General features: G+C 44.8%; 2 protein-coding genes across 2 annotated transcripts in view; one reads left to right on the forward strand and one right to left on the reverse strand.

Moving 5' to 3' along the window:
- The window catches only part of LIN9 (lin-9 DREAM MuvB core complex component), an 85,273-nt gene extending 75,373 nt beyond the window's left edge, over positions 1–9,900 (reverse strand). The window contains exon 1 of the mRNA XM_061382401.1: positions 9,716–9,900. Coding sequence (XP_061238385.1) covers positions 9,716–9,794 — 79 coding nt within the window. The 5' untranslated portion in view covers positions 9,795–9,900. The remainder of the gene's footprint in view (positions 1–9,715) is intronic.
- On the forward strand, positions 9,831–10,825 carry LOC133227346 (uncharacterized). The gene is made up of 3 exons (XM_061381792.1): positions 9,831–9,837; positions 9,889–10,516; positions 10,604–10,825. The coding sequence occupies exons 1-3, from the start codon at positions 9,831–9,833 to the stop codon at positions 10,653–10,655; spliced, it is 687 nt and encodes a 228-aa protein (XP_061237776.1). The 3' UTR covers positions 10,656–10,825.
- Positions 10,826–11,602: the final 777 nt, after the last annotated feature.

The following is an 11,602-nucleotide window of genomic DNA, read 5'->3' on the forward strand; positions in this document are numbered from 1 at the left end:
TTCACTAACTAAAACAGTGTATAGCAGAACAACTCGGAAGCTCCTCCTCCATGTAGAAACTGAAGGATTAATAAAGGCCTTCAGGGGATTCTGTTGTAAGTACTCTCAAGCCCATATTGAGAAACACTGGACTAAAGGTTCTGGTGTAAATAAAGAATATAGGATATGTGGGTGAGGAACTGTAGGAGAACTGATAGGCAAAGAAGCTTTTATGAGAGAGCTAAGTCACTTCAGTCATGTCCAACTCTGTGTGATCCCATAGACGGCAGCCCACCAGGCTCCCCCATCCCTGGGATTCTCCAGGCAAGAACACTGGAGTGGGTTGCCATTTCCTTCTCCAATGCGTGAAAGTGAAAAGTCAAAGGGAAGTCGCTCAGTTGTATCCGACTCTTAGCAACCCCATGGACTGCAGCCCACCAGGCTCCTCCATCCATGGGATTTTCCAGGCAAGAGTACTGGAGTAGGGTGCTATTGCCTTCTCCTTTATGAGAGAGGGAGAGCACTAAATTGAAAATCTTGGAGTTGGATATGTATATTGCAAAGACCAAGTCATCTGCAAAATAATAAAGTATGACCTCTCTCACTTACATGGGACATCTAGAAAAAATAAAAAAGGGGCTTCTCTGGTGGTCCAATGGTTAGAACTCTGCACTTTGACTGCTTGAGGGCCAGGGTTCAATCCCTGGTCAGGGAACTAAGATCCCACAATCCACCCAGCATGGCCAAAAATAGTAATAAAATGTTTTTAATAAAAAATTTAAAAAAACCCTACCAAACTGACAGATACAGAGAACAAATTGGCGGTTGTCAGAGGCAGGGGTGGAGGATAGGCAAAAATAGGTGAAGGGGGTCAGAAGGTACAAACTTCCAGTTACAAGATAAATAAGTTCTGGGGATATAATATATAGTATGGTAACTAAAGTTAACAATACTGTATTATATTTCTGAAAATTGCTAAAAGAGTAGATCTTAAAAGTCTTTATTACAAGAAAAAAATTATATCTGTGTGGTGATGGGTGTTAACTAAACTTACTGTGGAAATTCTTTTGCAATATATACAAATATCAAATCATTATACTCATATCTAAAACTAATACAAGGTTATATGTTAATTATATCTCAATAAAAGAAAGTAACAGGGAGGAAAAACCCTTCCTGTGGTCCAAAATAGACATTATTCATAGAATTATTAGTGAGCAAAATCTCCCTTTTTAAATTTAAAAAACTGTTTAGAACACCTTTTCTTTTACTATAGTCAAATTATTATTTCTTATCATTCCTCATTTTAAAATTTATTTTATTTTAGAATCAGCTATTTTTCATCTCAGTTACTGTGACATCCATTTATGCTTAAAAATATATATAATGTAAGACCAGGCAGTAGTGATGTCATTTGAAAGGTTAGACATTTACTTATATTGAGAAAAGGCAGGTTTCTACGTGGTTTGTTATAAATGTCTGTTGGTGACTGCAGCCATGAAATTAAAAGACGCTTACTCCTTGGAAGAGGGTGTTTGTTGTGACCAGTGCATTTTCTTGGCAAAACTCTATTAGCCTTTGCCCGGCTTCATTCCGTATTCCAAGGCCAAATTTGCCTGTTACCCCAGGTGTTTCTTGACTTCCTACTTTTGCATTCCAGTCCCCCATAATGAAAAGGATATCTTTTTTTGGGTGTTAGTTCTAAAAGGTCTTGTAGGTCTTCATGGAACTGTTCAACTTCAGCTTCTTCAGCATTACTGGTTGGGGCACAGACTTGGATTACTGTGATATTGAATGGTTTCCCTTGGAAACGAACAGAGATCATTCTGTCGTTTTTGAGATTGCATCCAAGTACTCTTTTAGACTCTTTTGTTGACCATGATGGCTACTCCATTTCTTCTGAGGGATTCCTGCCCACAGTAGTAGATATAATGGTCATCTGAGTTAAATTCACCCATTCCAGTCCATTTTAGTTCACTGATTCCTAGAATGTCGACATTCACTCTTGCCATCTCCTATTTCACCACTTTCAATTTGCCTTGATTCATGGACCTGACATTCCAGGTTCCTATGCAATATTGCTCTTTGCAGCACCGGACCTTGCTTCTATCACCAGTCACATCCACAACTGGGTATTGTTTTTGCTTTGGCTCCATCCCTTCATTCTTTCTGGAGTTATTTCTCCACTGATCTCCAGTAGCATATTGGGCACCTACTGACCTGGGGAGTTCATCTTTCAGTATACTGTTCAGTTCAGTAACAAAAACCCTCTTCCAACAACACAAGAGAAGACTCTACACATGGACATCACCAGATGGTCAACACCGAAATCAGATTGATTATATTCTTTGCAGCCAAAGATGGAGAAGCTCTATACAGTCAGCAAAAACAAGACCAGGAGCTGACTGTGGCTCAGATCATGAACTCCTTATTGCCAAATTCAGACTTACATTGAAGAAAGTAGGGAAAACCACTAGACCATTCAGGTATGACCTAAATCAAATCCCCTATGATTATACAGTGGAAGTGAGAAATAGATTTAAGGGCCTAGATCTGATAGATAAGAGTGCCTGATGAACTATGGAATGAAGTCCGTGACATTGTACAGGAGACAGGGATCAAGACCATCCCCATGGAAAAGAAATGCAAAAAAGCAAAATGGCTGACTGGGGAGGCCTTACAAATAGCTGTGAAAAGAAGAGAAGCGAAAAGCAAAGGAGCAAAGGAAAGATATAAGCATCTGAATGCAGAGTTTCAAAGAATAGCAAGAAGAGATAAGAAAGCCTTCCTTAGCGATCAATGCAAAGAAATAGAGGAAAACAATAGAATGGGAAAGACTAGAGATCTCTTTAAAAAAAAAATGAGATACCAAGGGTACATTTCATGCAAAGATGGGCTCGATAAAGGACAGAAATGGTATGGACCTAACAGAAGCAGAAGATAATGAGAAGAGGTGGCAAGAATACACAGAAGAACTGTACAAAAAAGATCTTCACAACCCAGATAATCATGATGGTGTGATCACTGACCTAGAGCCAGACATCCTGGAATGTGAAGTCAAGTGGGCCTTAGAAAGCATCACTACAAACAAAGCTAGTGGAGGTGATAGAATTCCAGTTGAGCTATTTCAAATCCTGAAAGATGATGCTGTGAAAGTGTTGCACTCAGTATGCCAGCAAATTTGCAAAACTCAGCAGTGGCCACAGGACTGGAAAAGGTCAGTTTTCATTCCAATCCCAAAGAAAGGCAATGCCAAAGAGTGCTCAAACTACCACACAATTGCACTCATCTCCCACGCTAGTAAAGTAATGCTCAAAATTCTCCAAGCCAGGCTTCAGCAATACGTGAACCGTGAACTTCCAGATGTTCAAGCTGGTTTTAGAAAAGGCAGAGGAAACAGAGATTAAATTGCCAACATCCGCTGGATCATGGAAAAAGCAAGAGAGTTCCAGAAAAACATCTATTTCTGCTTTGTTGACCATGCCAAGGCCTTTGACTGTGTGGATCACAATAAACTGTGGAAAATTCTGAAAGAGATGGGAATACCAGACCACCTGACCTGCCTCTTGAGAAATCTGTATGCAGGTCAGGAAGCAACAGATAGAACTGGACATGGAACAACAGACTGGTTCCAAATAGGAAAAGGAGTACGTCAAGGTTGTATATTGTCATACTGCTTATTTAACTTCTATGCAGAGTACATCATGAGAAATGCTGAACTGGAAGAAACACAAGCTGGAATCAAGGTTGCTGGGAGAAATATCAATAACCTCAGATATGCAGATGACACCACCCTTATGGCAGAAAGTGAAGAGGAACTCAAAAGTCTCTTGATGGAAGTGAAAGTGGAGAGTGAAAAAGTTGGCTTAAAGCTCAACATTTAGAAAACTAAGATCATGGCATCCAGTCCCATCACTTCATGGGAAATAGATGGGAAAATAGTGGAAACAGAGGCAGACTTTATTTTTGGGGCTCCAAAATCACTGCAGATGGTGATTGCAGCCATGAAATTAAAAGACGCTTACTCAAAAAAATAAATAAATAAATAAAAATAAAAGACGCTTACTCCTTGGAAGGAAAGTTATGACCAACCTAGATAGCATATTCAAAAGCAGACATGTTATTTTGCCAACAAAGATTCGTCTAGTCAAGGCTATGGTTTTTCCTGTGGTCATGTATGGATGTGAGAGTTGGACTGTGAAGAAGGCTGAGTGCCGAAAAATTGATGCTTTTGAACTGTGGTGTTGGAGAAGACTCTTGAGAGACCCTTGGACTGCAAGGAGATCTAAACAGTCCATTCTGAAGGAGATCAGCCCTGGGATTTCTTTGGAAGGAATGATGCTAAAGCTGAAACTCCAGTACTTTGGCCACCTCATGCGAAGAGTTGACTCATTGGAAAAGACTCTGATGCTGGGAGGGATTGGGGGCAGGAGGAGAAGGGGACGACAGAGGATGAGATGGCTGGATGGCATCACTGACTCGATGGACGTGAGTCTGGGTGAACTCCAGGAGTTGGTGATGGACAGGGAGGCCTGGCGTGCTGTGATTCATGGGGTTGCAAAGAGTCAGACACGACTGAGCGACTGAACTGAACTGAACTCCTTGGAAGGAAAGTTATGACCAACCTAGATAGCATATTAAAGAGCAGAGACATTACTTTGCCAATAAAGGTCCGTCTAGTCAAGGCTATGGTTTTTCCAGTGGTCATGTATGGATGTGAGAGTTGGACTGTGAAGAAAGCTGAGGGCCGAAGAATTGATGCTTTTGAACTGAGGTGTTGGAGAAGACTTGAGAGTCCTTTGGACTGCAAGGAGATCCAACCAGTCCATTCTGAAGGAGATCAGTCCTGGGTGTTCATTGGAAGGACTGATGCTGAAGCTGAGACTCCAATACTTTGGCCACCTCATGAGAAGAGTTGACTCATTGGAAAAGTTCTTGATGCTGGGAGGGATTGGGGGCAGGAGGAGAAGGGGACGACAGAGGATGAGATGGCTGAATGGCATCACTGACTCGATGGACATGAGTTGGGGTGAACTCTGGGAGTTGGTGATGGACAGAGAGGCCTATGATTCATGGGATCGCAAACAGTTGGACACGACTGAGAGACTGAACTGAACTGAACATCTAAAAGAAGCCAGTCCATTATGACATTACACAAAACACAAAAATAAATAAATACATAATAATCTCAGGGGATAAAGTAGAAGATAGAAGAATATGAACTAAGTACAAAAATCAGACAAAAGCAGCAATGATTTATTTACAACTCATACAAATTGACAACAGACTTTAAATGCGAAGTAGCAGATGAAGTATCATGGTTCTGCCTATGAAACATTATTATGCATCTCAGGTCTCCAAACCTCAACTGACTTCTCTTCGAGGCAGTACTCGAGGGGCTTGTAGAACAGACAATCCACCAATATCAAAGCCACTCTTGCTTTCCCCCTATTCTCTTGCCTAGATGTGGAGAATGGCTAACAGGGCACCTTAACAGCTTCTGCATGGCAAACTGAAGTTTAATGACCAAAGGCAGTAAATCTGTAAGGGGAAAGGGGGTGGAGAGAGGCCATAAAGTCTTGCTAAGAAGGATCAAACAATACAACACAACTGGGACGCAACACATATCCACGTAGCTACCAAGAAAAACAGGGTTCATCTGAGAAAAAGCAGTAACCACTCATTCAGAGAGTATGACTGCATCCTGGCCCCTGCTGTAGGCATTGGGGACAAGGACAGCATGCAAAACAAAGTCCATGCTCCTGATGCTGCCCTGGGAATTTACATCCTACTGAGAGGAAATAAACGCATACACACATATCAAGGGAAGATAAGCACTACTGGAAAAAAAAAAAATAAAGCAAGATGGGTAGGAGCTGGTGGAGGGAAGACTGTTTCTATAAAAGGTGCTCATGAAAGGTAATATTTGAGCAGATCTAAAGGAAGAGATGTGAGCTGTAAGGATATCATTTCTGCTCCATGAAGGCAGGGACTGCACCTTGCAGATTCTGACCTACTACCTTTCACCTTCTTCCTTTCTTGAGAGATAGTACAGCACAGTGGTTAAGAACACAGATGAAGATTACCTGTGTTTGAATCTTGGCTCTGCCACTTTGTGTTATCTAAAGCAAGTTACTTAACGGCTCTGTGCTACTTACTCTTCTTTCATAAAACGGGAGATTAAATGAGTTGGTATATGTAAAACTGCTTAGAGAAAAACGTACATAGCACAAGACTAATTTGCAGACCATGTTTATTGATAGTATTATTTTGATCAATCAAAAAAAAAAAAAGAATTAGGTTAAGAATAATATTTTACAGGCAGGTGAATTCACTTAAGTTAGAATCCTGCTTTTCCTGGCTGTGTTCATTCATTCAACATATATTCACTACATACCTGCCCTAGGGACCAGGGTTAACTGAAGGAAAAGACAAAGCCTCTGTTCTCAGGGAAGCTTACAGTGTAGCAGAAGGAGGCATACCTTAAACAAGAACATAAAATGACAACGACAATGGTGGTAGCTGCTGTAAAGGAAATAAGGAGGGGATCGCAGTGTGGAAAGTAACTAATTTTACATATGGTAGTTACGGAAGGCTTCTCTGAGAAGGTAACTCATGAAAAAGACTAGTCATGAAAGAACAGGAGATCAAAGCAACAAGTCAGGGTTGTAGAAACAGCAAGTAAAAAAGCCCTGAGGTAGATCACTTAGAATACAAAGGAAGGGTAGGGGGCAATATTATGCTTGGGGACTCACTGACAGGAGAAGGGTGGTACGAAAAAAGAGCGGAGAAAGAAACCAGCTGTCAAGCATGAAACTGCAGGCATGAAGAAAAACAGAAAAGGCACCTTCTCTGGTAGGGCTTCTAACCAAAGGTAGCAAATGTAAAGCTGCAATTGTGACAGCTGCCACTAAGAAATTACACAGTGGCATGAAAATATTTAATAAGAAGATGTATTATTTGTCAGGGAGGACAGAAGCCTAAAATGGGATCTAAAGGATAAAGTAGAAGTTAACTGGAAGTGAGGGGAAGGAAGAGCTTTCCAGGTAGACAGAAGAGCACGTGCAAAGGCCCTACAAAAAAAGAAAGCTGAGTGATTATATGGATTGAAAAAGGTCCAGTTTAGCTCAAAGGGACAGAATGAGAGGGTGAGTGGTACAAAATAGTGCTGGAGAGATGGGGAATGGCCAGACCACAAAGGGTCTTGTAGTCAGTAGACTTTTCAGCAGTAGGATGACATACATATATTTTGAAAGGATCTCTCTGGCTGTGAGTAGGCTGAGGGGGAGGGTTACGGTGGTGGATTAATGGGAGGCTGAAGTGAATCATGCAGAAGAGATGGTGACAACTTGGATGAGGATGAAGGTTAAAAAGTAGGTAAAACTGAGAGATATTTAAAAGGTAACAGTTAAAAGATTTAGTAAAAGCTTAAATATTGGGAGTGAGCAAGGTAACTCAGTCTAGGTTTTAGCTGATTGCAGTGCAGCCATTAATTCAACCAGAAACTGAAAGTATCTCTGTACTGGGGTAGGATGATGAGGTAGATCTTGAACCTATAAAGCCTGAGGGGCCTCTAAGACGATGTGTGAAATGAGCAGGAGCTGTTAAGCACAGAGGTTCACTGTAAAGTTCTGGGCTGAAGACAGCCTCAACTACCTCATTAAGAGTACTTACCTGAACTGGAATGAGGATTAAATGAGCAAATGTATCCAATACGCTTTGCACAGCATCTGGTGCATAGTTAGGACTAAATAAAAGGTAGCTTTTTCATTGATAATGCTATACAGACTACTGGATAACTTGTAACTAGCCCCCTTGACCAAATCTGGCAAAGAAACATATTGCTACTTCTAGTATCAAACTGAAATCACTTCTGCTCCAGTCATTCACCATGCCTCTTACCCTACATTCAATTCCATTTAAATTAAGCATATAAAGATATATACCTGACTTGTGGCACTGTGTGACAAACCAGGTAAAGCAATCCCTGCTTTCAACAAGCTCTGGTCAAGCTAAACAAGACATATACCGGACAAGCTAAGGTGCACGCCACACACACCCTAGTGTACCAGAGATGTTACAAAGTAATATAAATGACTACATTATACAGTCTGAGAGTGTAGCTGGAATTTGAACCCTAGTGTGTCATTCTAAATGACAGTTATCAAGTGGCTGGGACTTCGAAGAGGTGATAAAAGATTATGAAAAAGACAGCAAAGATTTCCAGATGATGAGTGCATTGTGTAGGCCCACCTTTATTTAGGAGCATCCTAAATCACAAAGATATTCTCCAGACAAGAAATAATAATATTCATTGGTGGTCTATGGTTGTGCCTTGTCCAATACAGTGGTCAATAGCCATATGTAATTATTCAGACTTAAACTAACAAAAATCAAATGAAATTTAAAAGTCACTGTAGCCATTTCTGAAGAGTTCCAAGAGCCAATACGGCTAGTGGCTACCCTACTGGACGTTGCAAAACAGAACAATCTCCATCGCTGACAAAGTTCCATTGGAATTCAGCACTGGTCTAGAGCAAATATGAAACACAAACTCTCTTAATACAACTTTTTCCCAGTTTGGCAACTTGAACTTTCAACTTTATAACACGTTAAGATTATATGACCACACAAGGAAAACAGAATTGGCTGTTTTCAGCCCTCATTTTAAGGGTCTTGCACAGGCAGATTTAACAGTGATTGTTAAATCACTTTTGTTTTCTTTATACTAAAACTCTCATAAATAACAAGGATACATAAACTGAATAGGAGTGTGAATCAGGTCTCTTTTGTGATTAACTAAAATATCTGCCTTTATCCTGTATACTTTATACAATATTGTAAACTACAAAATTAAGTTCTATTGTGCTTAAACTACGAAATAATGCTTTTACTTACTGAACACAAGTGAATATCAGATGAGTAAACACGGTTAAGGGAGGCAATGCAGAGGGTGGGAGTCAGGGGAGAGTACTGTATGTGCCTGTTGTGATGGTCACATCCCTGCATAAAGGTACCCCCAGGATTCTTAAGACATAGAAGGATTCCTAAGACACAGAAGAAAGTCAGTCGGATGGGGGCTCCCTGAACACTTGTGGACCCTGTCTGTATTAACCTCTGGAAAGGTCCACAGCCACCTGTGGTCCCAGGGGAAGGGGCCAGCCCTTTGACACGGAAACGCTTCTAGGGGTGGACACACCGGAGGAGGATAGGAAGGGCAGTGATGATCACAAGTGCCCGCAGCGGCAAAAACTGTGACAGGACAGGATCAGAGACCCGGGCAAGAAGAAGGGCTGTGACCACCCCCTCCCCAGCCTGAGACCTTCTCAGCCCCCGGACAACGAATTACATAACCCCGTCAGGCGTCTCTCCGCGCCAGGCGAACGGTGCAGGCGGCGAGGACAGCCCCCGCGGCCGGGGGCCGCTCTTCCCCCACCGCGGCCCGGGGCCCAAGCAGGGCCAGGGGAGCTGCCACTGCCTCCGCCTCTCACGGGCTGGACCCCTGGGCTTTCGGTTTCCGGCCCTGGCGCTCACACACCCCAGAAACCAACACACAGACACCATAACAAAGGCGGCGACGCGGCGGCAACACCGAGGTGGAAGGACTAGGGGACCGCGGCAGGGCTGGCGGTCAGCCCACTTGCTCGGCAGAGGGCACGGCCGCCCGTCCCGGCCGATGCAACCCGGGGGCAAGCGGCAGGCGGGAAGAGTGGGGGTGCTTTGAGGTGCTACTCACTCTCATCAGGCAACTGGTCGAGCTCCGCCATCTTGAACGAGCCGCGCCGCTTTTTCAAAGGCTGCCCGCCGCGGTGCATTGTGGGGCGGAGACTGTCTTTGCGAGGGAGGTTCGAATGCGGAGCTCGCTGCCCGCGGCGCAGCGCGGCGTTGCTCCCGCCGCGGCCGGCTGAGGCGGGCCCGGCTCCGCCCGCTCCTGCCTGGGGAGGGTATACAGCCTAGTGGGGCCGCGTCTCGCCCCTCCACCCCCGCCCCCAGCCGGGCCGGAGGGAGGGGGAGGGAGGCCGCGCGGACAGGCCCGTCTCGCGCCGCCCCTGCCCGGGCCCGGCGCCGGAGCGCGGGGGGAGCGGCGCGAGCTGCTGTGTCCCGCCCGGGCCCGCTCCCGGCCCGCGCGGCCCTCCTCCTCCGGGGCTCGCTCCCGGCGCGCGTTTCGCGTCTCTCGCTGCAGCTGCGGGAACTGCAGGCTGTTTATTCCGAGTGGGGAAAAGGAGGGAAGGTGGGGAGGAGGCCCGGGCCGGTTGAGGAGCGGGGAAGGGAGGCATCACCTGTGGGCCTGGCGCGGGGAGAGGCCCCAGGTTCTTGGCCGTCTTCCCCTAGGGGGTTTTACTCGAAGTAAAATTTTCACGGCTCCCCATGCCCACGTTTCTCCCGCGTTTCCATCCCCTCCTCCGGAGAGCTGGAGGGAGGCCCGAGAAGGAGGGCTCGGACCGCCTCAGCCCCACAGCTTGTTTGCCCCGGACTCGCGGTGCCCGGAGCCCCTCGCTAGCTGGGGCCACTCCATCCAATTGCGTGGAGCTTGGAGGTGAGACCTTGGGAGGTCATGAAGTTAGTCACTTGGGTCGGCAGCCGAAGAACTGTTTTGCTCAGCTCTTTGATCCATTCACACTAGACCACGTAGTGAGCTGGAAGAGAATTCCAGAACCAGGAAGTGGAGGCTTTGAGAGGATACAGACAAAACCCGACAGTGACACTTCAAGATGAAGCATCCTGATCGAAATGTTATGAGAACACTGAATGAGAAGTCATCCAGTTTTGAAAGAAGCCCAGGGAAAGATTTCACAATTTCAGACTTTTAACTGTGCAATAATAAACCACTCTTGCTTTTCAACAATTCATCTAAGAATGTTATTGAGCGCCAGTCCTTTCTTTCCAGGGATATTATGGGGGAGGGGTTGGGGTGAGGGAGATAGTTAAGCAATGAGAATACAACATGGGTGAATTCCAGGAACTAAAAAGTTAAAAGGTAGTAGACGGAGGTGGAGAAGGCAATGGCAACCCACTCCAGTGTTCTTGCCTGGAGAATCCCATGGACGGTGAAGCCTGGTGGGCTGCCGTCCATGGGGTCGCACAGAGTCGGACACGACTGAAGCGACTTAGCAGCAGCAGCAGCAGCAGCAGACGGAGGTAGGTGGTAGAGATGAAGACAGCAGAACACAGGCCAGCCTGGGCTAAGGAGCTGAACTTGCTAAGAGCACTGGAGCAATGGATAGGTGGGGTTTTAAAGTGTAGGGCTGGCATGTTTCCATTTGTGTTGTAGAATAAAAATGTGGAAAACTGAGTGTGACAACTTGAGAGTTCTGGAAACCAGTCAGGAGGAAGCCTGCTAGGGCAGGCAGGCAAAGGAGAACAGATAATCAGTACCAACCACCCTAGAGCTTCAGAGGGTGGACTCAGGAGCCCCAGGGCCTGAGATTCTGGCTGCTAGTTGTATAATCTCAGGCAAGTTTGTTTCTTAATTCTCTGTGCCTCAGTTTCTCATAATAACAGGGTGGTTTTGACGATAAATGACTTGATGAACATAAAGACCTCATAATACTTCCTGGAACACGTTTTGGCTCAAACGTTAGCTATTGCCACCACCACTTTAGAGAGTATCACTGGATGCCAA

This window comes from Bos javanicus, chromosome 16 (assembly GCF_032452875.1).
Source record: "Bos javanicus breed banteng chromosome 16, ARS-OSU_banteng_1.0, whole genome shotgun sequence".
Taxonomy (NCBI): domain Eukaryota; kingdom Metazoa; phylum Chordata; class Mammalia; order Artiodactyla; family Bovidae; genus Bos; species Bos javanicus.

What these genes read in the sequence shown, in the direction of transcription:
- LOC133227346 (XM_061381792.1), top strand. An exon ending in CAATTGCGTGGAGCTTGGAG is followed by an intron (nt 10,517 to 10,603) that starts GTGAGACCTTGG and finishes CATTCACACTAG; the next exon opens with ACCACGTAGTGAGCTGGAAG.